At 40.4% G+C, this 27,336-nt stretch overlaps 1 protein-coding gene across 3 annotated transcripts; it reads left to right on the forward strand.

Moving 5' to 3' along the window:
• The first annotated feature begins 770 nt into the window (after positions 1 to 770).
• Positions 771 to 27,336, forward strand: crtc1a (CREB regulated transcription coactivator 1a). Of its 3 annotated transcripts, none has more exons than XM_056235432.1 (14): positions 771 to 949; positions 5,480 to 5,596; positions 6,605 to 6,742; positions 6,884 to 6,945; positions 10,570 to 10,658; positions 10,810 to 10,895; positions 10,980 to 11,023; positions 11,299 to 11,510; positions 12,445 to 12,584; positions 12,704 to 12,880; positions 15,023 to 15,127; positions 17,798 to 17,884; positions 22,002 to 22,182; positions 26,842 to 27,336. In XM_056235432.1, exons 1-14 carry the CDS (start codon positions 824 to 826, stop codon positions 26,991 to 26,993), a joined length of 1,716 nt encoding a protein of 571 aa, XP_056091407.1. In that variant the 5' UTR covers positions 771 to 823; the 3' UTR covers positions 26,994 to 27,336. The 3 variants fall into 3 exon arrangements, with proteins under 3 accessions (XP_056091407.1, XP_056091408.1, XP_056091409.1); XM_056235433.1 differs by having other exon boundaries at positions 10,831 to 10,895; XM_056235434.1 differs by lacking the exon at positions 15,023 to 15,127 and having other exon boundaries at positions 772 to 949.

The following is a 27,336-nucleotide window of genomic DNA, read 5'->3' on the forward strand; positions in this document are numbered from 1 at the left end:
AATGGCTCTTAAGAGTCGGTTCTTTGAAGTGAATCAGCAACAGAGTCTAATTTATACTGAGTAAATACAGATCAGAATATGTAGTCCGATTCCCGAACGTACGACTCCCATGGGCCAGTTCTTTTTACAGAATAATAAGTTTCAGTTGCTACATCAAAACATACGACCAGCGTGATTCCCGAACGAACAGACCATAGGCTATAAAACTGTTATTTTAGCTAATCAAAACAGTTAGGAATGAATCCATCAATGAACAAAAGTTGTTTGAGGTAATGTTTATATGTGTGGGTGTCTGTGTTATTAAAGACTCGAATTTTCGGTGGCTATATTTTTACGAAAATAATTGAGTGAAATATGATAGGGTAGCCTATACTACATTTTTGTTTGTTTTATTTTATAGTTTGGGGCAGGTTCAATAATTGTATTGCATAAACGTCTAAAACGCATTTGCAATATTTTGATTTGTTATAGCCTATCTGTTTAAATCGGAAATAATGTCATAATTTCAGACTGTCAGACTGTCAGACTGCTGAGTGCATAGGGGCATAGCCTAACTGGATTTTTTCCCTAATATTTCTTCCTAAAAGGTATTAAAGAATCGTTTATGGAACCGAATGAGTCAGAATCAGCATCACGTTGTTATTCCCATTCCTAATCTTCATTCATTCACAGCACACATAATAATAATCCTCGAATATTGGCTGTAGAACAGACGAGGAGAACCCGCGCGCTCCAGATGTGCGTGTTCATACGCCCACGCGCACGGACGCGCGCACGCAGCAGCGTCTCATTGAACCAGAGCGGAGCTCAGGAGGAGAGAAACATGGCGACCTCGAATAATCCGCGAAAATTCAGCGAGAAGATCGCGTTACACAACCAGAAGCAAGCGGAAGAGACAGCTGCGTTCGAGGAGGTGATGAAAGACCTGAGTATTACTCGGGCGGCCCGTGTAAGTGTGTCTGTTTTTTTCTCTTATGGCAGCATTCGTTTGCAGCCCGAGGTGCGGGGCAGAATTTATGTTGATACGACACGCACGGAACCCGCCTGTCTGGACGTAAACAATAACAAACGCCCCTCTCTAGTGCGCGTTTGTCTCTAGCGTTGATTAATGGATTGCCTTCCAATGGTCGCTTTTGAGATGTTTGATAATAACAGACGGTCACGACGAGGCCTTATAAAAGTTGTCATGCTCACATCTGCAGTGGATGAGTGTGAATGGATTGAGCATGTGTTTTGACAGCCACATTATAGTCTCTCGCCATTATAGCTGGACTGTAACTTAATCAAGGCCATATCCAGAGTTCTAAATCTAAATTTTAATTTCAAATCTCAATGTTTGTATTTATGTTTACATGCTCTCAATGAATAATTTAGCAATAAACAACAATGTAGGCTATTAGCTCAGTTCGGCATTATTGGCCAGTGCACTTATGCTAAAATAAGGACTCCAGCAAACTGATGACAGGGTTGTGATCACACAGACATAGCCTGCACTGCTTTACTAACATCCCACCCAAGATTAAGACTAAATACTACTCATTTCAAAGTTATGCTCACAGTTTTTCTGTTTTGTTTTTGTTGTTTGTTTCTCTTGTTACTGTTTAAATTCAAGTGCTTCTAACATTATATAAAATCTGCAGCATACGCATGGTAACATATGTATGCATGCCACAGTATTAATGCAGCTCTTTTTCCATCCGATGAACGATACAAATATTGACGGCTAATCAGAATCCATTCGGCTTGAGCATTTAAAGTAGGGATGCACCGATATGAACATTTTGGCCGATAAACGGTAATTCTTTATATTTGAAAGCCAATAAATCTAAATAAAATCTTATACAATTTTTGAGAGTCTGATTACAAAAACAAAAGTCTCACCATTAAAAGCCATGTCCCAAGCACACAAGTTCTAATTTTATGTAGCCTATTTGACAGACTTGCACTGCACATGTTGCTCTTAACTGTATTTTCCTCTTTAAAAAAAAAAAAAAAGTGATTCCACTCATATTTCAAGCAATTCAAAACCGTCATCTGAAGTGTCTCAGCTGAAGGAAATAATCCATTATTTATCGGCTTTAATATATTGGCCAAATTTTCTTATCAGGCCCAGGGTTCTACGCTGACCTTTTTTTTAGGAGCATGCCATGGTCAAATATTTAGGAGCACCTCCTGATCAATGACAGAAATGAACCTTCCCATTATGAGGCGATATTCGACTCCTTAAAATGACTTGCTGGGGCTTTTTTTTAACCTTTGTAAGGGTACTTTTTCTAACCTTATTAAATGTGTCATCTTTTATGTCAAATTCATACATTTCTATTTAAAAATTTAGTTAAAATAATAAGACACAATCAGTAAGAATAAGTTACCAATCAAATTAAATTAGTATCAACAAAATTCATCTTTGCACTGCAGAGGTGGCATAGAAGAACAAAAAGGTGGCGTTTACAGTAGGTATATTTACAGACTATTTAATGAGGCTCAGAAGTGGCATGAATGCATTCAAATTCATGATAACAATGTTATGAGATTAAGGTTTTAAATAGAAGGTTTTGAATACATAATTTTTAAATGATTTAAACGGAAATTATACTTTAAAAAGTTATCTAAAACTGCCAGTAGGGGGCGGCAAGTCACTGTCTTTGTCACTGAATCATTCATTCAATCGATTCTTTCAAACGGCTGATTCATTCAGGAACAAAGCAAGCGACTGTCTTTATGAATGGGTCATTGAATCATTGACTCACTAGATTCATTTTAAAACGCAGATTAATTCATAAACGATGCGCAGTGGTTCAGCTATGATTTTGTTTGGAACTATTTTCGTTGACGAAATAGAGAAAAATCTGACAATACTGTTCCTTAAATGTAAGTCACTTAATATTAAATTTGTTTATTGAATTGTTGTATAAAATCAGAATTTCATCAGAAACTCCATATAATCATTAAAAAGCTGTCACTCGTCTCACAAACTTCCCTTATAATCAAATAAAGCTGCAGTCCTAGCTTTTTTGGGTTAAAAATTATCCAAAATAAATTTGAGAAAATACATAACCAGCCAGTGTTCAAAATTATCTGCTTGCCTTAGCTCGATTCAAAGCGGTAAGCTTGTAATAATGTTTTTAATTCCAGTGGTACTGGTGGATTTCTGCGGGAAATTCGAGCATGTCTTTGGCTGTGTCCGAAATCTCCCACTACTCACTATATAGTGGACTATATAGTGAGCTGAGCTCGCCATTTTGTAGTGCTGTCCGAATGTATAGTGATGATTATTATACCCTATATAGTCCACTCAATGTATCCCAGAATGCATTTTGAAAAGAAGTGTACAACCGATGGTCACTAACCCAAGCCCTACATACCATCATGCATTGCGCTGATCGTAAAAGACCTATCAGCATCATCTTCATCTTTAACTTACAATTTGACGACGTCTCGCTAGCGTAGCAAGAACAGCACGTCGTTTTCTGTGTCTAGAAATCCTGTTTCTTTTGCTAATCCGCAAAATCTTCTGAATCACGAGAACAAACAAACAAAAAAGATAAATATTGAGTGGCATCTCCACAGAGTCTAAAAGCTGTTTTATTAAGAGTATTATGAGCAAGATATTTGATAACGAAGATCTGGTTTTTTTTTCTCCTAATGTCGACAGGCAAGAGAAAACGGTGTGGCGCGAAAATGAAAATATATGAAATATGTGTATTAATTTTATTTATGTTTATAAGTTATAATCATGTGTGGAGTAACGCATTATAACAGAAACGGCCAGAAATTACTTTTAATTTTACAATTTTGGAGAAATAAGCTCAATATAATGTAATGTATTTATTAAAAAAAAAATCTATTTAGCCCAGAGCTGGCTCGGCACCAGCTGACAGATGATGGCGCGTTTAAATAGTGCGACAGTAATGACGTAATCAACGGCGCCGAGAGACGATCGAGTAGTGTCCGAAAGTGGTGTTTCTATTATGCTGGTGAGCTCACTATATAGTGCTCTACTCCCTACCCCCTACATAGGGGTTAGGGAGTAGTGGTTTGAGTGGAGATTTCGGACACAGCCTTTGTGTCATTACGTCACACCTGTACACATAAAGAAGGAGTCTCGGCTAATAGGCTATATTGCGTGTGAGGATGTTGGAGGTGGAGATTTATAGCCTTTTCTCACAGCACTTGATATAATTAAACTTATCAATTTGATGGCGGATCCAGAAAGGTTCAAACGACAATCACCAGCGACAACAGATTCACCCGCTGTAAAATGCAGAAGACTTCGAAAAATAGTTCCGTTGTGTTGAAGGAAGGTGGCCTATTTTCAGGCGCTGCGTCATATCATTACGCCTGCTGCTCTCATGGTACGGCAGTGAAGTTTCTTGATTATTACGCAGGAATGAGAGTATAGTTCCTAGCCATATCAGCCTAGAAAATCGCAACTTTACATTTTTCGGTCTTAGTGCACGATGTAACTACAGAAGAGTCAAGTTTTAAATAGGGAAAATATCAAAACTCTTTGGTCATTTTTTTTTTGAGAAATGCTAATGGTCTTGTCAACTCCAATGATGTATGCTAAGCTATGCTAAAAGTGGTACCGCCAGAACCGGAGATCGGCTGAATGGATTCAAAAACGGTAAAAACTCAACAGTTTAACTCTGGGGGAGTTGTAAAATGAGCCTATTTCCAAAAAAAGTGGAGTATCCCTTTAAGTTGTCTACACTACACAATGAATCTTTTATTTACATTGTGTCTGTACTTTTTTTGCAATGAGAGGATTTGCGAGCTTGCAAAACTCAGTACTGAACATACTCCAGCGTTTTGGACGGTGAGTGGACTTTAACTTAAACTCCTCTGATTGGCCATTCTGTTCAAGAAATCAACAGATATGTCTGTATTTGGCTACATTACTCAATGCTGCAAAAACATGTTCTCTCTCCACGCTCTCCAGAGTGCAAACACAAATACACACTGGCACGTTTGTAAAATCTGTTTGGCCAATATGCTGTTATTAGTTTCACCTGATGGTGCTCCCTCTAGCACCCCCACCGGGCCTGATTGGGTCAGTCGCACTGGTACTCCTAAATACTTTTTGACAGTCGCACGCTGTAAAGTCGCAAATGTGACTGAAAAGGTCGCACTGTAATGCCCTGAGGACGATAACGATAACATTAAAAATGCATATATATATCGGCCGATACGGTGGCCGATATATTGTGCATTCCTAATTTAAAGCGGAAGGCGAAATAACTGCAGAAAACGCTTATAATCAGAACGTTAATGTATGTTGGTGTGGACGCTAATATAGTTATGGTTATTGTTACAAGGTTTCCTTCCTTGTGTCCTTACTTATAATTGGAAGTAGCCTCTTTTTCAATTAAGAAATATCACTCCCGGAAACCTTGAATGGTGTTTTCAGCAGGGCAGTTTTACTTTAATTAGTATCTCACAGTTTTATTGATTGGATGTTTGTTTTTCTGTCTTGCAGTTACAGTTACAGAAGACCCAGTATTTACAGCTTGGTCAGAACCGAGGACAGTACTATGGCGGCTCTTTGCCAAATGTCAATCAGATTGGAAATGCCACCATTGACCTTTCCTTTCAGGTAAGGAGCAGGTGATATCGAGTATGAATAGATGTGTGGAATACAAGTTGTGTACGGAAATGTTATCTTCATGATAGAGCTTCATGATTCTTGATAAATTGAGAATCACATTTTTTTTGTTTAACTAGAGATCACGATTCTCCCACAATTCTGAATAGACAACTAAACGAAATAACATGTAATTTACTAAAGCTCCTGACAAAATTTTAATTACTGCAGTCTATTTAATTATTTTGAACAAATTATTTATTTTATTTATTTTTTTGAATGAATAATTTCAGTGTTTTTGAACAAATCTCTTGAGAGAATGATTCAATGACAAATACATTTTTTAACAGTCACTTGTCACCACCGACTGGTGTAACAATGTAATTAATCTTTATTTGAAGCATCAAGTTACTTTTAAAAGGTGATTTACTTTTTTTTGATTGCTACTGTAGACATCAGTGTTTATATCCAAACTATAAACTTTTATCCCAGTACTTCTGTGATCATTTTAATATTTCTATATTACACAAAAATAACGATACTGTGTGGTTGACAAGACCCCTGGTATATTGGACCCATGTGTTAGCTCATAAAGTGACAGCATTCTAATGTTCCTGCTGCTGTCTGTCTTTTTTAATGTTAGTCAAACAACAAAAGACAGAACAATCACTCATTGCTCTTGACTGAATAACCTTTTGTAACTTTAAGGATTAATTATCTAATTAATTAATCTATGTTTCATGTTTGGTAAAAAATATTTATGGCAGGTAAAGTTTCTTTAGTCACTGGCCATTGGCAGCTGTGGCAAAAAATTAGTTTTAGGCCCTGCCTGCCTATACATGACAGCTGCTCTCTCTCTCTGATTTGAATGTTCGCTGTGATCATACTTATCAAAGGTTTAATAGACATTGCCAAATCATTGTCATTTAGGAATAAGATCGTGTGGGTGTTTGAATCAAAATTGTGATCATTTAACGATTAACCGTGCAGCTCTACTTCATGTTTGTTGGTTTTTATCAGACTCCTTTTCAGAATTCAGTATTAGACACAAGTAGAACGACTCGTCACCATGGGTTGGTGGACAGGGTCTATCGGGACAGGAATCGCATCACGTCGCCACACCGCAGACCCCTCTCTGTGGACAAACATGGCCGTCAAATATCCTTGATGTGTCTAGTCATGAATGCAGACACAATTATTGCACTGCTTTGCTCTGTGTGCCATACAAAAACATAGTTGTTTAAAGTTTCTGTGATTTACTTATACTGGCATTATGAAGTCCTTAATGCTGAATCTCACATTGATAGCTGTCCATATGCCTCTGTGTATCTGTCACCACCACCTGATACCAGCTGGAGGAGGTGAGAGTTTATACTCACACAGTCTGCTAAAGATTGTATATACTGTATGTGCTGGACTAATATGCTAGATAGCTGTTAAAATTGCATGTCAATAATTATTCTTCATCGCTCTTTGATAGCTCAAATAATAAACTCTGATATAGTTTATATAGTTGTTATTGTAACATTGTAATTTTTTTAAGTTGTTTAAAGGGGCTGTATGTAGGCTAGAATTCAGAAACCCTTGTTTTCAGCAACACCGGTGGCCATTAAGTGAACTGCAGCCATTAAATTATTGGCCGTGCTCGCACTCGTGCACATGTAATGCCTGGTACAGATTGTAGGATTTTGGACTGTCTGACGAAAGATGACCAATCGTGGCGATTTCTGTGGCCGTGGCTACTAAACGGTGGTCCTATGTGGCAGGGGCGGACTGGCCATCTGGAGCACCGGGACTTTACCCGGTGGGCCGCTGGCCAATGTGGGCCGGCCCGGTACACATATATATATATAAAAAATGACGGAAATCATAATAGCCTATTACATGTCTTTTCTACGCAAATGGATGAGGGAATCGATCGCGCGGGCGCGGCCGACAAGGAGTGTGTTTCGTGTGCATGCATGTGAGTGTATTGCCCTCCCTCCCTGTTAAGTTTGGTCTACTCCATTGCGTATCTTGAAACACGCCCTCTTTCACGTCCTGGAAACACACCAAGCCAACGCCGATGAACTAGCGCAGAATCAGATGAAAGCCGACTGTCGCCTCGCATCGCCGCGTCGCCTGTGTCGCGGGGAAAAAAGCTGCACTTGAACACACCGAGAGAACTACAGCCGACTGTTAGCTAGAATGCGCGTTCTGCGCCTGAGTGTAAATGAGACAACTGTCTATTTCTGCAGATAAATTCGTCTATATTCGTCATTCAAAAAGAGAAACCGACGCTGGCGGCTGCAGATACACAGCGTAAACAAAGCAGTGCGTGCTTACCGTTCTGAATATCAATCCTGCTAAACACTTTCTTTATTCCACTCCGCTCATGTTAATATTGAAATATTCGCCAAGGAACACCCAGGTAATATGACGTAACATTAGAACAGCCTTCTATCTGTGCTGTTTTGACTTCTTTGCTCGCTGTTTTGCTATTATTGTCGTGCAGTGCACTGACTCGTTCACTAAGCTGAACAGCCAATCAGAGTTCCCTCTTTCACCGACATGTCGAATCGGCTGAAAAAAAGCCGACAAGGACCAATTTCAGCCGACGGTTAAAAAAAGGATTAGAGGTAGATGCTGTGAAATGCTTCAAATTAACAGATTATACATTTGGCGCGAAGAGTAGCAGTTCAACAGCCTCTGATGGCTCTAGCTTCCCCTGACTAGCTGATATGCTGTCTTGATAGTATTAATAATGTTGTGTCTTAATGTTCTTCTGTTTGTTTCCCTTTGGTTTTCCAAATATGACCTAATATATGTTGTGTTACTTAAAATAAATGTTTAAATAGCATTTATTTTTGTATTGTTATATTTTTATGCTGTAAGTGGTGTTAAAAAATATTCTGCAATATATTGGACCAATGTGTTATGATTTGGTATGTGGTGGGCTGCTGTGGGCCAGAAAGTCCAGGGCCACTTTTTGGTCCCAGTCCGCCCCTGCTATGTAGTTCAGTGAGAGAGGTTCAAAAACGGCCGCTGTCACGGACTTACGAACAAAGTCACGGTCCTACAAAGATAGCCGGCGATAATTTTCTGACAGTGTCCGAAATTTAGCATGATCATCTCACAATGTGTTTGCTGCTACGACCTATGTCTACTGACTAGCCAATAAAAATGGCACATGAAAGGTGCTCTAAGCGATGCCACGCGTTTTTTAGGCCAAAACATTTTTTGTCACATACAGGAAACATCTCCTCACTATCCGCTAGCTGCCTGTTCCCTGAACACACTGTAAAAGAAAACGCGGTCTCTGTAGCCATTAATACTTCGAACGTCAACAAGAAGTGACGTCACCCAACATCAGAGCACCTTGAAATAGCATATTGATCAACGCGACATGGCGCTAAAACTACTTACCGCCAATCTTGCTCTATTTGTTTACCACTAGCGCATGCTGATGACGTTTTATTTTTCTATACTAACTTGCGTCATTCCCTACGATTCAATAGGTGTCATCATCGTACAGTCTACATGCATGTCTTAAGTTTATTAGATCCATGTCGTACTACAGTGTGATTTGTAATGATCTTATGGGTTAATCGCACAGTCTGTAGCAGGCATAACGTACAAGGAATTGAATGTGATTCAAGGCCCCGATATACTCATGCCCAAATTCTTTTTCGTTCTTCGCTTAGTACCTTTGCAGCGATATAGCCTACTGTTAAAGGTGCTCTAAGCGATGTCATGTGTTTTTTAGGCCAAAACATTTTTTGTCACATACAGCAAACATCTCCTCACTATTCGCTGGCTGCCTGTCCCCTGAACACACTGTAAAGAAACGCGATCTCTGTAGACAGCCCATGCTTCACAAACAGCACCAAAAACAAACTGCAGCGACCCGCTCCCCAAAACATAACAAACTGTTCCAGCCAATGACCGACAAGAAGGGTTTGGGGGTGTGGTTTGGGGGGTTAGTGTGCGGATGAGGAGGAGGGAGGGTCTAGCTAGCCTCCGTTTTGTTTGACAATAGTTCGAACGTCAACAAGAAGTGACGTCACCCAGGATCGCTTAGAGAACCTTTAAGGGACATTCAGACGCGCTGCTGAGAGCGACTTTTAGGCTACATTCACACTGCGATCCTTAGTGCTTAATTTCTTAATCTCAATTTTTTTTTTGTTTAGCTGTTCACATTGTTGTTTTAAATGTGGCCAATATCAGATCCCAATGTGAACCGATCCTGGTCCTGAACTGACCCGCATGCGCAAAAGAACGATTAAAAAGGCATCATGCAGCACGCTGCCTTACGGAAGTACATTAGAACATTAAAGTACATTAAAGAAAGTGATTACGCGTTTATTTATAGTGTGATCTGCCGCGGAAGCCAGCGAATTTATGCACAGGCGATATAAAATAAAAAAAGAGAGCAGAGTTTTTAAACATTTATGATACAAGGCCGGTTTGAAAGCGGCAGTTAAGAAAGCATCTGATCATAGAGATGTGGATATGAGTGCACAAGCTCAGTTATTCACTGCCATTATGTTGACAGATGAGGTAATTAAAATGACCTCAATTAAATAAATACAGTCAATTACACATTGGCAAAACAAAAAAATGATTAATACATGAAAAATCTTACATATAGCCCCATTAATTGTAAATTGTGTATTTGTTTTATGATTTTTTACCATGAATATGGCCTTTGATACTAATATCGCAATAAAAATATGAATCATCCTTAATAGATTCTTAAAATGAAAGAGCATCCATAATATTTGCTTTTTATTTTTTACAGTTAAAAATGTGATGGTAACATTTTCTAAGATATCTTGCTAAAAGGTAGTTTTCTTATTTAATGTTAGTAATTATCAAATGTTTGTTTATACCTTCCTACCACTATTGTGCATTTGAATCAGCATGTTGTGGTACAATATAATCTTGTAATTTTAGTTAGAGGAGGCTTTTACATCATGTGATTCTTGAATTTCTTTGTTCTGTAGGACCAACTCAGACTCTGCCCTGCACCAGAGCACTTTGAACCCACAAGATGCATTTGCAGGAGGGTCTCAAGATTTTCAGCCAAAACAAGGTTTTTATTTTATTTTATTTTTATTTTATGATCTTATTAAATGCTCTCATCAATGATCTAATGCCAGGTTAAAGGTTGCTGTGAACTATATCCTGTAGAATTTTCCCCACACTTGTTTCAGCGTATGATTTCATCCCTCTCTATGTACTAGTTTTTCTTCTCACTATGCCAGGAACAGGGGAAGCTGAAAGTGACATGGACAAAGAATGTCAAAAGCTGATATGGGATCACAAAAAGGTACATTTTAAAATAGATTTATTTACTATGATTTTCATGTGATCTTTTATCAACTAATTATTTGCCGTTTTTTCTTCTTCATAGAATACTTCACCAAGGCACAAGTCAAACAAAATACCTGGAATCAAGTAAGTGTGGTTTCATTGGATTTTCTTTTTGAAGCTGATAAAGTTTCAAGTAGAGGATAGGTGAATATTGAAGGACCATTCAGTTTGGAGAGTCAAAGGTTAATTTGAGCAAACAATTATCCATTTATTATTCAACCCAACAGCTATCTAGACAGACCTACCCCTTTATAGCAGCAGCCTTGTTTTATCATATCATAATCAGTACAATGGGCTTTTTCTGTTGACGTATCGATTTATCCCGGTTCGTTTTAATTTCCCTCGTGTCATTTCCCCAGCATATTTCCGTCTCCAGATCAGGAAATGACTTCATCTCTAATCCCAGTGGCACACAACACGGGCGGCTCTCTGCCAGACCTGACCAACATCCAGATTCCCCCTCCTCTCCCCACACCTCTGGACCCTGATGACTCCTCATCCTCTCTCAGTGCCTCCAACAGCACTGGCAACCTGTCCAACACTCACATGGGCCTCACGTCTGCCAGCCAAGGTGATTCTGACAAGCATACGCATTAGGACAGTGGTTCTCCCCATTGACCGGTATTCGGAGGTCCCCACCATTTAGGCTAATAGGTTTCCTCTGGTACATCTGCTGTAATGACAAAGCTGAAAAGAATCTCTAATTAAAGTTTTAAAAAGTTTTACATTTCCAGAAATTTTAGTAGCTGAATGTTTTCAGGGATCCCACTCATTTTAAACCAATGAATTTACTATTTTTCCCACGCAATTGTAATTTACTGGGTAAGGATTTAAAAAAAAAGTTTGGTAACATTTTACTTAAAGCCTTTGTATCATTTTTTTAATGCATTAATTATGCCTTGTAATGCATTTTATGGTCTCATGAATAATTGTAACCACAGTTATAATACATTATAATACTTATCTATTCATTGAATACACCTTATTAAAGTATAACGCATTAAAACATATGACAAACAACCAATTTCAGATGTAACAAGGAATCTGCAAATATTATAACACGTTTTAACTTTGGTTACAATTATTTATGAAAAGATATAATGCATTAAATCTTACATTATGAATACCTTATACATTAAGGCTTTAAGTAAAGTGTTACCAAATGTTTTTACTCGCAATTTCTATTCGATAAAATAGGATATGAATTAGGATATGCACTCTGTGTGTAAAGATGTCCTGTGCTGTTACTGTTATAATACTCTTTAATGATGATTACGAGGACTAACCTTGAGACCTTTTGAACATTTGTGGGCAAGATATATTGCATTAAATAATATCTATTAATGCCCCTTTGTCTCTATTTCTGGGTAAAACTAAAAATGGTGTCTGCAAGTGTCTAATATTTCCAATTTAATGATATCCTACATAAATGGATTTTCTAACTTGTATTTAAAATTATTAGGATACTATTAGTTCAGCATTTGATGTGTGACATGTTTTCTCAGCCCAGTCCACGGCGACAGTGAGCTTTCAGCGCCGCCATGAGAATGTAGTTCCTCTGATCCTTAACACAGACTCCCAGCAGCATCTGAGTCTTCAGCAGCTGTCACCCACCCTCTCTCCTCCGCTCTCTCTATCAGCACAGGTAACACTGCTCTCATACCTCCAGCTGCTGAGAAGGACAGCTTTAAGGTGGTGTTACAGGAGGAACATTACTTACTCAGATGCTAATAGACTGTCTCAATCTGGACCTATGGTAAATAGGAGGTGGCGATAGATGCTATGACGCTTGAGCAGCAGTTGGCTCAGTATGCTTTCTTCAGTCAGCCGTCCTCACAGACGCAGACTGCTGGTGGACTTCCTCATCTCCAGCAGAACACCCAGCTGCCACCTGTCTCAGGAAGCCAGACGCAAACCTCTGTGGGCATGGATATTAACACGGTAAGATCACATCTCAGCACTTACCTCCATGGAGCTGCAGTGCATTTCTAGATATTGGGTATGTACGGTCTGTCAATAAGATCATACAGGGCACTAAATGACATTCAAAATAATCATGGATACAGTACCAGTCAAATATTTGGGCATACCTAACCATTATACACAAATGTAAAAAAAAAAAAAAAACAGTAATAATAGAGAATATATATATAAAAAATATTTTTGATTCTTTTAAATCACCTCCCTTTCCCTCTGCACAACCTGTTCATTCTCACAACTGTGATATAGTCACAATTGCGAAATATGACTTCCATACCTTCTGGTCCATCTTTAGCCATTTAAAAACATGAAGAAAAATAACATTAAAAAAAGGACAATTACCCTACCATTCAGAAGTGTTTTTAAAAAAAAAAGAAATTTATTCAGCTAGGATTTACAAAAGATTTCTGTTTGAAATAAATGCTTTTTTTTTTCAACTTTCTATTCATCAAATAATCCTGAAACAAGTTTTCAAAGCAGCTGTTTTCAACTGATAATATTAAGAAATGTTTCTTGAGCAGCAAATCAGCATATAGGAATGATTTCTGAAGGATCATGTGACACTGAAGACTGGAGTAATGATGCTGAAAATTCAGCTTTGCCATTACAGGAATAAAATACACTTTAAAATATGATAAAACAGAAAGCAGTTATAGTAAATTGTAATAGTATTTCACAATATTACGGTTTTACCTTTTTTTTCTATCAAATAAATGCAGCCTTGTTAAAACATGAGACTTTTTTTCCCCCAAAAACATTTTTAAAAAATCCTACCTCAAACTTCTGAACAGTAGTGCATGTAGACAAACGTATTTATCTATAGAACTAATTAAAGCTGCAGTCCGCAGTTTTTACTCTTTGTCGCCATCTCTGTTCGAAATCTGCAATTGCAGTTATTCGTGGAATTATCAACTTTATGTGAGTTTTACCTCGACACCGCACAGCGCTGATGAACACAATGTTTGAGGAGAGTGTGCGGCTGTCAGTCACCGCGCCGGTGTGGATACTGGCATTCAGAATCACAGATTATTCTTTTTGGAAGTATGACCAACATAATAATTTTCACCGCAAAATGTCATCAGGAGTTGAAAATTAGCATTAGCTACAAACTCTATATGCTGTGCATCAGTTACAAGCTTTGTATTGTAACTATGTTTGACTGTATGGTCCCTGTTAAATCCACTTTTGTTCTGGTTCTGACATTGCAGTAAATCGCGCTGATTAAATCTAAAAATCGCTTATCATATCACGTAAAACCGTGCAAATTCTACTTTGTTCTCAAATTGTTAATGTTAACAACGTCAGCATTGCGTGACTACATGTAATGTCCTTCCGATATCTATCCTTGCTTTCGCATGGGCCCGGTTGCAGTTTTGTCTGTAGCCACTCCGAAGTCCTAACAAAGTCTTACAACGGGTGAATCTCTAGTTGTCACTGGTGATTGTCGTTTGAACCTTTCTGGATCCGCCATCAAATTGATAAGTTTAATTATATCAAGTGCTGTGAGAAAAGGCTATAAATCTCCACCTCCAACATCCTCACACTCAATATAGCCTACTAGCCGAGACTCCTTCTTTGTCCAGATGTGATGTAATGACGCAAAATACCACCAGTACCACTGGAACTAAAAACATTATTACAAGCTTACCGTTTTGAATTGAGCTAAGGCAAGATAGTTTTGAACACTGGCTGGTTTATGTATTTTCTCAAAAATGTATTTTGGATAAGTTTTAACCCATAAAAGCTACGGACTGAAGCTTAAAGAATTTAGGGATAAGCCTTTAGATGGCGTTAAAAAAAAAGAAAAGAAAAACGCAATTAAATTATAGATGTCCATACTTTTGACTGGTAGTGTAAACAATAAATTTCAACAAGCAGTGTTCTTTCTTTCTCATTTAAGTTCTCAGCTTATTCTGTTTTAAACATATCATCAGTCTTGACAGTACTGGTACGATCAAGTAAAGACTGAACAGTTTAAATGGCCAAATAATCAGACAGAGACATTGTAGTAAATTATTTCCTGACTAAATTGGGAGCCACAGGCCAAAGTCTCAGGTCCCCTATAGGGGCTCCGTTGGTCTAACTTGGTGTTGTTCCATATAGGCTGCTTCCCTCCAGCAGTACCGCTGTAGGGTGGGGTCTTCGGCCAATCAGTCTCCGACCTCTCCGGTCTCCAATCAAGGCTTCTCACCGGGGGGCTCGCCTCAAGTAAGGCGAACCCAGCAGCCGCTGCTTCCACCCTGTAGTTTGTTTTGTTTGGAGGCGATCTGGAGCCTGTCCCTTTAGCCGCTCTGTGTGTCCTAGTCCAGTCGTGTCTCCCAGTCTCTCTGATCCTGGCTGCTTCGCTGTGTGTCTGAGCACCACTTAGTCGTTCTGTGTATCATGCTGAGTAGCGATATAGGCCAGTTTCATTGAAAGTGCCATTGCTGTTGCATATCCTTTTACCGGATCATGTTGATATTGTGAATTTTGAGCATAACTGCTGGTTGTGTCAGTTTAACACAAGATTATTGTCCTTTAAAATGTATTTTTATGCTACTGCTTTAAATGTTAATGCTTTGAATTAATGCAGATTTAGAGAGTAATAATGAGAAATTAGATTTTTGTATAGTTCTTTGTATCTTACTTGGTAATTCAGGGGTCTTTAACCCCCTGTATCTCGTACCACTAGATATTGTTAGAATTAGGTTTTTGCATCTCTGCGAGCAATCAGCCAAAAATCTAAGAAGAGGGCCTCACTCGGAAAAATGTCTTTTCTAAGAATCTTTTATTATTTTGGAGCAAGAGAATTAAAAAACACTGTTTCAGCCTAAAGCCTTTTTTTAGAAAAATAAATATTTTTTTAGAATGGAGTGCAAACCTCTCCTTGTTTTTGTGAAAAAACAAAAATGTGTTTAAAAAAATACAATATTACCGTACATTAAAGCGAGGGTAGGCAATGTTTTTCATAAACACTTTTTGTTATACTGGTTGAAACTCTTTTCACATCCTGATAGCAATCAATAAAAAAAATGTTCTAAATATTTTTTTTAAATGCACATATATCTTCTGTGGAAGTCTCAGGACCAACATTTTTTCAAAAACCCTGAAAACCCGGGGTGAGACCCGACCTGGATCGGGTCCAAAACTTTGATGAGTGCCCTGGACACGGGTTGGGTCTTGATATTAGTAAATGTGCTTTTACCGAGTGGACCTGAGAAGGTCCAATTTTAAAAAAAAAAATACCAACTTTCCACTATTCGTTTCAGGAGTTTAACAATATGTTATTAAAACAAATACATATTAAATAATTCTATGAAAATATTATTATCCCCTTCTCTGTCAATACGTGTTTAAAAAAATAATTATAATTAAATAACCAAACCCTCCAGAATACTGGTGGCGAGCAGCGGCGATCACTCCACATAGGCCGTTTTCAATCCTGGCTCGTTTGGAGCGTTTGTTTCGGAACCTGGTGCGTTTTCTCGCTTCAACTGCGCTCTGCAATAACAGTGCCATTCGAGAGGATGAATGCGGGCTGGGAATTTGCTTCTAAAATACAAATTTCTTTGTCATGTGAGTTGAAGCATAATGCTTAAAGCTGTTTCATGAAGTACATTCATTCACAAACACTGCCTGCAAAGTCATTGCCTGATAGGGCAGCGATGCAACAAGTCAGCTACCTAAGCTTTCGGACGCAGCTGTAGACAGACAGTCACCGAGTGCCGAAAACAAACAGCAGAGACCGTATACAGTTCCTCCAGAACCAAAACAACAAGCTTATGCTGCGTTCACGCCATGTCGTAATTGCATGTAATTAAGAGATGGCAGCCCGTGACATTCTACACTGAGCTGTGATTTATGCATTTCCATGTCAACACGGTCAATACCGAAATCAATCTGTAGCAGTCAGGTGGTACAAGTGGAGCTCTGTAAGTTTTTTACGTTCATTATTATTGTAATGATATGTGCTTTGAGACATGAGGTAATTTAATGCTGTCTCGTGATGCTTTGCAGAATCTGCTGTGTGCATTCATGTGTGGCTTTGGCTCTAAAGGAAGGGTGGGATCTTATGCTTTCAAAGCTAACTTGCTACTACTAGCCTCTCTGAAATTGGCTACACTAGCTTTAAGATTTAAAAATGTAATATAAAACTAAATTACTCTATAAATCAATAATTATTATTTTTAATGGCTCTGCAATCTAATTGATATAAATTAATATTGTACTATATGCATGTTGTTACTAGCCAGACCTAAAATGCATCATTGAGTTTTATACAATATGTAGTAACAGGGTATATCTGCTCTGTCTGCGCTAGTTCATATTTATCACACATAATTATATAAGTCTTTTAGTTACTTCGCCTTTGGCAGTGAACACTGCTCCAGAGGCCACTGACTGCTCTGATGGGTCCCACAGTGTGGCATGTTTTTTTTTTTCAATTTTGTACTTTTTACTTTGTAATAATGGTGTGCAGCTTCTTCCCTTTGTCTCTAAAAGCCGTTCCAAAAATATAATCACTATAGAGAATATGACTGTAGTGATTGTGTGGATTTTTTTTCTTTGTTTCTTTCTTGTAGATACTGGGTTAGGTTTAGCTTTTTGCTTATCTGTTGCTTTAACAAGGTGTTACATTTCCATACAGTGCAACATGTTTTTGTGTTTGAAATTAGCCAAAATGTCTTCGTCAAAGTAACATGGTGATACAGAATTGATGTTGTCAGTTTTCTTGCATCATGAATTGATGCAGAATGTCAATTTTTTTTAAATTGATTTTGATCCTGTCCATGGGCTGAGAATATTATTTTAAGGCCTTTGTGATAGTCAGTGATCTGTATTGATTATCTTTAGCCTTTTCATGGATGGTGATTTAATAATAATATGTTCTCTTTTTAGCACTCGTCCATTCTGGGAAGTGTCTTTGGTGATGCCTTTTACGACCAGCAGCTGTCTCCTCGGCAGACCAGCGCTTTGTCTCAGCAGGTGAGGCCACTATGTCCAGTATAAATAAGTTTTGTACTTTAGCTGCTCCAGCCCATTTGGAATTTTTTAAGACGCATACAAGACAGTACATATAAAGTTTTACCACAGTTCTATCTGTTCATCTAAATATGTCACTGTCAAGGTCAAATTTATTTATATAACACCTTAAAACAACATGAATGCTGACCAAAGTGCTGCACAACAGACATAACAAAATATCATCATACAATAACATTTAAATACTAATAAAATATATCAGACGAAAAACATCAGAAAAGAATAGATTTAATACAAAACATCAAGCAAATAAAACAATTAAAACTAAAAGTGTAATTGGATTAAGCATAAGCTTGAGAAAAATAATGTTTTTAGAGATGATTTAAATATGGATAGTGTAGGGAATGATCTAATGGAAAAAGGTAAGGAATTCCAGAGCTTTGGACCAAGAACTGAGATAGCCCAGGCGGTCACCCTTGGATTTAAGTCGAGATTTTGGAACAATCAATAATAGCTGGTTGGAGGATCTAAGCATTCTCTCAGGAGAGTAGAAATGGAGAAGATCTGAAATATAAGAAATATGTGAAGAACTACCCTGTCCAGGAACAATTCGTACCTTGCTCTTTACATATACGGGCCACTAGAGGGCAGCTGAAAGCTTTAGGTTAGGATGACAAGTGTAGGGTTTACATGTGAGCTATTCTTTAGTAGTGGCACATAAGAGACACAAAAGAGATGTAGATTTGAATCCGACCTGCATCATTTTTTGTTTGAATCTGCATCATGTTCAGACTCCGGGGGCATGCCTCCCCTGTAAGAAAATTTTGTAAATTTGAAATCTAAATGCATAAATCTGGTGCATTTTGAGAGGGAAATTAAGTAACTAGATCAATGAAGAAATTTGTTCTCCTGTAAACAATTTTGTGCTTTAGTAATTTATTTATTGGTTGCATAGATATAAATGGTGATGGTAGGGCACATTAGTCACATACACAACATATAGTAAATTATAGTTTATAATGGTCAAACATATAGAGTGTACATTTTGAACCATCAAAAATATGTATCAAAAGATGTTACTTTTTTATTATACAATTCATATCGGCAAACTTTGCACCCTGAATTTGAACATCGCTCATGAGAAAAACAGTTCTAAAGCCCTTTTATCATTGAATTCTTCTGGGCTTGGCCCATTGATGGAGACCCTCAAGCAGGCTGCAAGGTGATCTCCTTGCAGTCTGTTATGAAGGTCTAATTTGATCTGAAAATAAGGATAGAAATTTGCGTGTGTGTGCACAGAAAACCACCATCTGTCAGACCGCAATCGTAAATGATGATACAAAATTATACTGGTTCCCTTTCGAGAACATCCACTTCGTATTGCGTAGCTATACGCAGTGGGGAAACTCCTTTTCCTCAAATTCTGAAGCTTAAAATGTAAAACGCATTTTGCTGCTGCACAGCTAGCACAGTGAGTGTCTGGCTCACTCATTGGCTGTGCTGCAGCAACTGCACATCCAATGGCTCCAACGTGTGCGCCAATGAGCTATCATTACGTCATACACGTCAGAGCCCGCCACAAGGGGCGTGGCCATAGCCCATAAAAGCCCCCAAATTAGCCATTATGGCAGATTTCATCTCCTTCAGCGACATACTTCACGTCTCTGAGTCCTTCGAAACCAGCTCTACAGTTAGAGTGTGCACCACTGAGCGGATTTCGCCTTCGCTTCAGAAGCCGTCTTCCCCTGTCGCTTCTCTCCTGTCGCTATCCGGCCACCAACGCAATATCCTTTGTTTGCTTTGCTTTCAGGACAGCGAGCGTTTGTTACAAAATGCCTCGCTTTTCATGCGCCACGTGTGGCTCTCTTCTGCACGAGGCGGACGGGCATGCTAAGTGCGTCGCGTGCCTGGGTTCCGCCCATGCTCAAGCTGCACTTTCCGCCGGCGGATGCTCGGACTGTGAGGGCATGCCCGTCGCGATGCTGCGGCTGCGGCTCGCTCTCTCCCAAGATTGCGACGCCGCTTCCCCTGCTCTTCCTTTCCCCGCCCTTCTGCGGCCCGGGAAAAAGAAGCGCCGCAGCCAGCGTCAACCGGAGGTGATGGAGATTAACGAGCCCACGCCGGCCACATCCCCGCGTGCCTCGTTTTCTCCTACATCGACGCCATCTCCGGTTCTCCGCCATACGGTGGGAGAATTATCTCGACGATTGGCTGAATCTAGCTCAGTCGAGAACCGAACTGTTACACCACAGGTCTTTGATTCTGAACCATTTGCAGTGTCTGGGTCTCAGAATTAATCTATCCAAGAGCAAACTGAATCCCAGCCAGAGTGTGATCTTTCTGGGCACAGTTATCGACTCTATGACTATGAGAGCATGCTTCACAACAGAGCGCGCGCTCTCTATTCAACAGCTCGCAGCCTCTTTCAGGGCAGGCGAACGCTCACGCCTAAAAAAGTTTCAGAGACTTTTGGGGCTTATGGCAGCCGCATCATCAGTGCTCCGCTTGGGACTACTGCGCATGCGCCCGCTGCAACACTGGCTCAAGTGCCGTGTGCCAGCCCGCTCATGGTGGTCAGGCAGCCTATTAGTCACGGTGAATCACGGTTGTCTTCGGACACTGATTCCCTGGCTGGCTCAAGACTGGTATCTCGAGGGCGTGAGTTTGGGTGTGACTTCCACTTGGAAGGTGGTTTTCACAGATGCATCTAACCAAGGTTGGGGAGCGTTACACGAGGGCAAGCCTGGTCGAGCAGAGCTTACACATCAACTGCCTGGAAATGAAAGCGGTTTGTCTGGCCTTCAAAGCTTTTCTGCCAAACATCAGGGGACACCAGGTGTTAGTCCAGACGGACAATACATCTGTGGTGTCTTACATAAATCGCCAGGGCGGCGTCAGGTCGGGCAGCCTGTGCGAGAGATCTCCATATTTGGGCACAAACCAGTCTGAGCTCCCTGAGAGCAGCATATATCCCAGGCATCCTCGACACGGGTGCGGATATGCTGTCACGGGGCAACACTCCCCTAAGCGAGTGGTCCCTGAACCCTCAGACGGTGCACCTGATATGGAAAATGTTTGGCGAGGCCGAAGTCGATCTCTTTGCCTCGAAGAAGAACACTCATTGCACAGTGTTCTTCTCGAAAAGCAGGGATGCGTTGGCCCAACCGTCCCCTTTATGCATTTCCCCCCCGTCTCAATGATACCCCAGGTTATCGAGCGGGTCAGGGAGAGCGGATGCCCGGTCCTCCTGGTGGCCCCCCTCTGGAAATCCAGACCGTGGTTTCGGGAGCTGGTTCAGATGGTGGACGAAGTCCCCTGGCCGATTCCGTTGAGGAAAGACCTCCTCACGCAGGCGGAGGGGACGATATGGCATCCACAACCCGATTTATGGGCTTTCCATGTGTGGCCCCTCAATGGGTACCCGGGGACCTTCCTGAGAAGGTCCTGAGCACGATCAATGAAGCCAGGGCCCCTTCTACCAGGCGCCTGTATGCTTCTAAATGGTCAGTGTTTTCCAGCTGGTGTCTGGACAAACGTTTTGAACCTGTGTCATGTGAGATACCAGTGGTTCTCTCCTTCCTACAAGAGCTATTGGACGCGGGCAGAACCCCGTCCACGCTCAAAGTGCATGTGGCAGCCATCGGAGATTATCATGCTCCGGTGGCTGGCGGAGGAAAAATGACTTAGTAGTAGGAGACCAAGTAGCAGTGCTTCGCCTTCTGAGAATATAGTTCCCAGTATGTGTATACGCTTAAAAGATGCCTGTGTCTCATATGACCTTGTTATTTGTACACACTGTGACTATACAAATCACAACATATAAATAGGAAAATGTTGGCGTTATTTTGTCACTTATTGGGAGCAGTATGCTAGCTGGAGCCATTTACTTCCAGTCTTTGTGCTAAGCTAGGCTAGCGTTGGGTGCGTCAGACAGAGTTACAGCACGCACAGAGATGAAAAGGGTATGTATGGACTTATCTAACTCTGGGGGATACGGTGAATAAGCTAAAGTCCCAAAAAGTCGGCGTGTTTCTTTAACAGAAGAACTGTATGTTTTTTTCCTTTGATTGTCGTCTCCAACCTTCACTTTATAGTAATTGAATTTGTTTTGATTCCTTAGCTGGAGCAGTTCAACATGATTGAGAATTCCATCAGCTCAAACAGTCTGTACAGTGAGGGATCCACTCTAAACTACTCTCAAGCTGCGATGCTCAACCTCACTGGGTGCCACGGCAACCTGCAGGATATGCAGCAGCTAAGCTACAGCAGCCATGGGAACATCCCCAACATCATTCTCACAGGTATTGCACCTGCCCCTGTTAGAGATTGCATAATATTGCATAATCCTTTGTTGTACATGTGCTGATGATGCTGCCGTGAAGTCTAGCATCACAGAGGTCCCTCTAAAACAAGGGTCTCCAACCTTATTTCATTTGAGAGCTACTTTTTAAAAATTAAAGTGGCTGAGAGCTACTCATGTTATACAATACTTAAATCTTTTAAATGTATCATAACTCTCAAATTAACAACAATCCAAACTGGTATACACCTGATGTCAGAAAAAAGAACAGAATCAGAGAATGCAGTTCTTTATGGAACACAGTACTTCGCATATTATACTGTAGTCGTCTACACATAACTATTGTTGGTTTTTATAGTGCATCATATCTAGAGATAAAATGGTATGAAAAATTCCATATCACGATCATAGTGATCACGGTATTGTTAAAGGGATACTTCACCTCTGGAAAGATGAATGTGTCTTTAAAATGGGTCATTTATGTAGAAGAAATGTGAAATTATTTTTTGAATTTGGAGCTTTCTAGACTGAGAAAAGCCAGAAAATGTATTTTTGGCTTATGTGGATGAAAGACAACAACTCCCAGAATGCACTTGCTTCGCTGCCTTAGGAGGCTACGCCTACCGGTAACAGAGCGCAGTAGTTAAAGGGTCACTCCACCCATTTGCATTAAGAGGTCCATTGTTAGACAACCAGTCATACTATTGAATGGTCGTGCAACATTCTTTCATTTTCCCCTGAGACAAGAGAAATCTACTATTTACCTTTTTCACTTCCTCCTACAATGACGCAAAAATCGTCATTTGACGTCATTGTAGGAGGAAGTGTAAAAAGGGGGGATTTCTGTATAGACTACAAGCACAAATTCCCACCCTTTCAAACCCGCCCATAGGGGGTTGTGCCTAATGCGCTAACAGAGCTATCACTCACAGATCAGTGGGTGGGACTTCACTTGCAGATACTGAAAGCAATATCAGCCATCTTGTTTATAAGCTAAGCTAACAAGCGCTGTGGAGATAGGAAGTTACGACAATGACGGAAGAAACTAAACATGATATGGAAGTAGAGGATTTTGAAATTCTGCTGCTCGAATCCGCTCTTCGTGGCTATCTTTACGAGCCGCAATATAGTGAAGAGCAGCTGAGCCTGATGGAGGATCAGGAGGCGGCTGCCTGTCGCGAACGAGGAGCCCGGACTGGGTCGAGCTGAGGCGGGCTGCTGGTGCGTGTGCTCTCGCTGTGCGCTACGGACACAGATAGAGTCCGTCTGCTGCAGAGAATTTCAACGATCGCAATTTCTCCTAGACGAAATCTCTGAATCAGACGACCACACGGACGTTTGTGTTGTGATGTGAACAATCCTAGTTTCGCCTGACTGAAAATCCAGGTATCATGCAATAATTCACCATATAGAAAGAAATACAAACGAGTAATTCACTAATGAGTTTGCCAATGTAACGGGGTTCGTTGTTGTGGGAAGAAGGAGGCTGGAACCGGCGAACATTTAAACATTTTAATAGTAAAATAAACAAATACAAAACAAAAGTATAAGCCAGCTGGCCACACACAACAGAAACAAAACATAAAATCAGGCCTGTTCCTTTTGTGCTTCCGCTCCTCCGTGAGAGATATGAGACCGCTGCAGAGGTGCCATTCATTATCACTCGCGTCGTCCTCTCACGTCCCTCGCCCTCGTCCTGCTCGCCACAGCCAACTAACTAGACATTTTTTGTGAAATGAATTTCAAACTCATTTAGCAGCTAGCCTTCTTGTAGACGGAAGAGTGATTTCTCTGATGTTTGCGCTGTTCTGGATTAGTGGGAGTGGCTTGCGGAGCTGTGCAACGTGGTGCATTGTGGGAGTTGTTGTCTTACATACAAATGTGCCCTAAAGTTATTTTCTGTCTTTTCTCGGTCAAGAGGGCACCAAATTCAAAATTTCTTTTACATTTCGACTACATATATAACCCACTTTCAATAAAGATTAATGTTGAAATGGGTGGAGTGACCCTTTAAACAACAAGTCTAGGCTACTAGTGAGTCTCCGTGATGAGTCTGCCCGAAAATGTGTTTCGAGATCGCCCAAAATGTCCGGGATTCGGCTTTTGCGTTCTACAGTCGCCATTCATTATGTTTACTGTGGCGAGCAGGACAAGGCTGAGGGCCGCGGGAGGATGGCGCGAGTCCGGCGCGAGGCCGGTGGCGTGATTACTGATGAGCGACACCTGTGAGACACACCGGTCTCGTATCTCTCACGGAGGAGCGGGGATTTTCTTAGCAATGTTAAAACGCACATCAACCGATCACTTGTTTAGCGTTCATGTAAACACTACATTCAGATTCACCAATCGGAACGAATTCAGTCAGACTGAAACAAAAAGTGTGCATGTAAACAATGAATGGCGACTGCAGAAAGCAAAAGCTGAATCCCGTACATCGACGGCCGGACATGTCCGGGAAAAAGAGGATGGTAACCCCTACTACTCAGCTTTCTCCACAGAACAAGAGCCTGCTAGCTTACCTTCCAAAAAAAGATGTCTGACACTGTGTACATTCTGTGAGTGAGATCCCACCCTCTATGAGGTAGAGATGCGCGGATGGGCTATTATTTCATCCGCAACCGCATCACAAAACTCATCATCCGTCCGCCATCCATCCGCACCAACGTTTTTGACCAATTTTCAAAACCGCACCCGCCCGCCATCCGCTGATACAAGGCGCTGCTGATGACAGCCGCGAGACTAGAAACCGCCCGCCACCCGCCCGAATTTAATTAAAATATTTTTTTTCGTCACGTCATCCGCCCGATCCGCGGTTTATCCGCGGAGTCCGCGGCTATAACCGCCAACCGCGCATCTCTAATGGGCGGGTTGAGAACATGCAGGACAGCCCCTACTACTGGCTGTAGTCTTTAGCCTCTGGCCAAAAAATCCTCCGATATTTTTTGTCCAGACAAAAAATACATAAATCTCTCGTCTCAGGGGGATATGAGGGTGGAAAGCACGGTAATTCGAAAATACTACAGGTTTTCTACTAATACAAAGCTTAATGCTAAATCCTGAAGTATCCCTTTAAATGTGCTGGAAACGTTTAAAAAGTACTAGTACGACACACTAAAGTCATTTCAAGTTTTATGCCGAAAACCGACTAACAAAAAAAAAAAATGAACGGCACTATACACTTTTTGGTTGCATAAACATTCAAATAAAAACGTATAACATAGGGGTGCCTTACAACATAACATGTAATGTTCTAACCTGTACTACATGTTCATATAAAGTTTCAAAAAAAGTTTTTAGAAAATTATAAACCTCACATTTCAGCCTTTAAATCATTTTAATGAAAAGGTCAAAATGATAAATTATAGGCATTTATCTGCTCTATAAACAATTCACAAACAAACAATTCAACATAGGCTGCGCTATTATCTGAAGTGTTGAGATTTTGAGAACGCACATTAGCTTAATTTCTATCTACTGGCTAAAATGTAAAAAGAAATTGGTCCGATTTTCACAGTGGTCTGAACAAAAAATGTCAGACAGGCTGAATGAAAATGTAAGTAGGTGGCGCTTATGGAACAGCAGAAATAGAGCTGTTTCCCTGGTAACCTCTGTAAACAAAGCAGCTGGTAAAAACTCTACTTTATTAGGCTTTACACCGAGGGAAGATGAAAAGCAAATGGTATCTAAACTTTTCTGAAGACAGTTGGTTTCCCCCTTAGAGATACATTCATATAATTCATACATTCTTTCATATACTGTAATTCCTCTCAGCACTCTGTCATGTTTTCACACAAAACTAAATCTACGATCCATGCTGTGCCTGTGCAAGACTGTGTCTAACTCTGCTTAATGCTGGACAGTTTTTACTGCAAGGTTTTCAGATAACGATAATCAAATACGGTTTTAATACGAAAGCCAAGAGGCTCCAGTTACTGTATAATAAACCTTTATTGTTGCTAGTCTAGCCCCTCCAGTTTGAACTGCCCGCTCTAAGCGGGACTCGGACCCGGGCGCTCTAACAAGGAGGCTAAAGACCACAGTCTCTAGCGTCAGTTGCTACTGTAGAATGCCTCTTGAGATTAGGGGTGTGAGGTTTACACGCACAGCTCTCACTGGCCTTTGTCTGTTACACTAGCGCCGCAAATTAGGCACAAACATATTTCGCCAACATTTGTAAAAAAAAAATTTTTTTTTTAAAAACATTTATTTATTTATTTTACTTTTTTTTGCTTGAATGCTGTCTTTACTCATCCTGATACAAACCAAGTTTTGTAGCTAATACTGCCTTGTAGCCGTGTAAGCGTGATGACATGCTTGATTGAAACTTCGCCGTCCCGGTATTTTTTTTCCTATTGTTGGTTGTTATTCTGTTATGTTGTAATTGCATCTGCATGTTAAATAAATAAAAAAATAACCTCACGGCCGATGTGTCAAATAAATACTTGATTTGCATTGGAGGGGGGAGGGCCAACTGTCAATTTTAGCTCACTCTGATTGGATGAAAAGTACGTCTTGGTTAACTACCTCGAATTAGGCCACGAGCTACTGGTAGTGTGTTGGAGACCCCTGTTCTAAAAGTTGAACCTTTGAATTATATTAAGCATCTTTTAGTTAAAATTTCCTCCAAGCCTATCCAAAGAGTTGTCCAACTCCCTAACAGGTGACATGAGCTTTGACGCAGATTCCCAGTTCCCCCTGGATGAGCTGAAAATCGATCCTCTGACACTGGACGGCCTGCACATGCTCAACGATCCAGACATGGTTCTGGCCGACCCCGCAACAGAAGACGCTTTCCGGATGGACAGGCTGTAATCTTTAGGTATATGATGTTCATTTGTCCTTCTTTGAGATCGGTGTGATTAAGAGGGAGAGAAGCAGCATGTCTGTGGGACACTTGACCCTGTTTCTCAAAGCCCATCCTCTGGGAAGAGATTGCTGAGAATGTTGCCACCACATGCTAGGGAAAAATGGGAAAGCAGTGCTGCCTCAACCTTTTGAGCAAGCAGCCCATCATTTCTTAGGATAATACACTCACACCTCAGCAATCATGGATTCCTTTAGCTCTATGTGAGAGAATGTGACACTACATACGATCCCTCGTGGTTCAATCATGCGTTCTTCCATTTCATTTCCTGTAGAAGCCCCTCCTCCTCCT

The sequence above is a fragment of the Rhinichthys klamathensis genome, unplaced genomic scaffold (assembly GCF_029890125.1).
Source record: "Rhinichthys klamathensis goyatoka isolate OS25496 unplaced genomic scaffold, OSU_Roscu_1.1 h1tg000422l_1, whole genome shotgun sequence".
Lineage (NCBI taxonomy): Eukaryota > Metazoa > Chordata > Actinopteri > Cypriniformes > Leuciscidae > Rhinichthys > Rhinichthys klamathensis.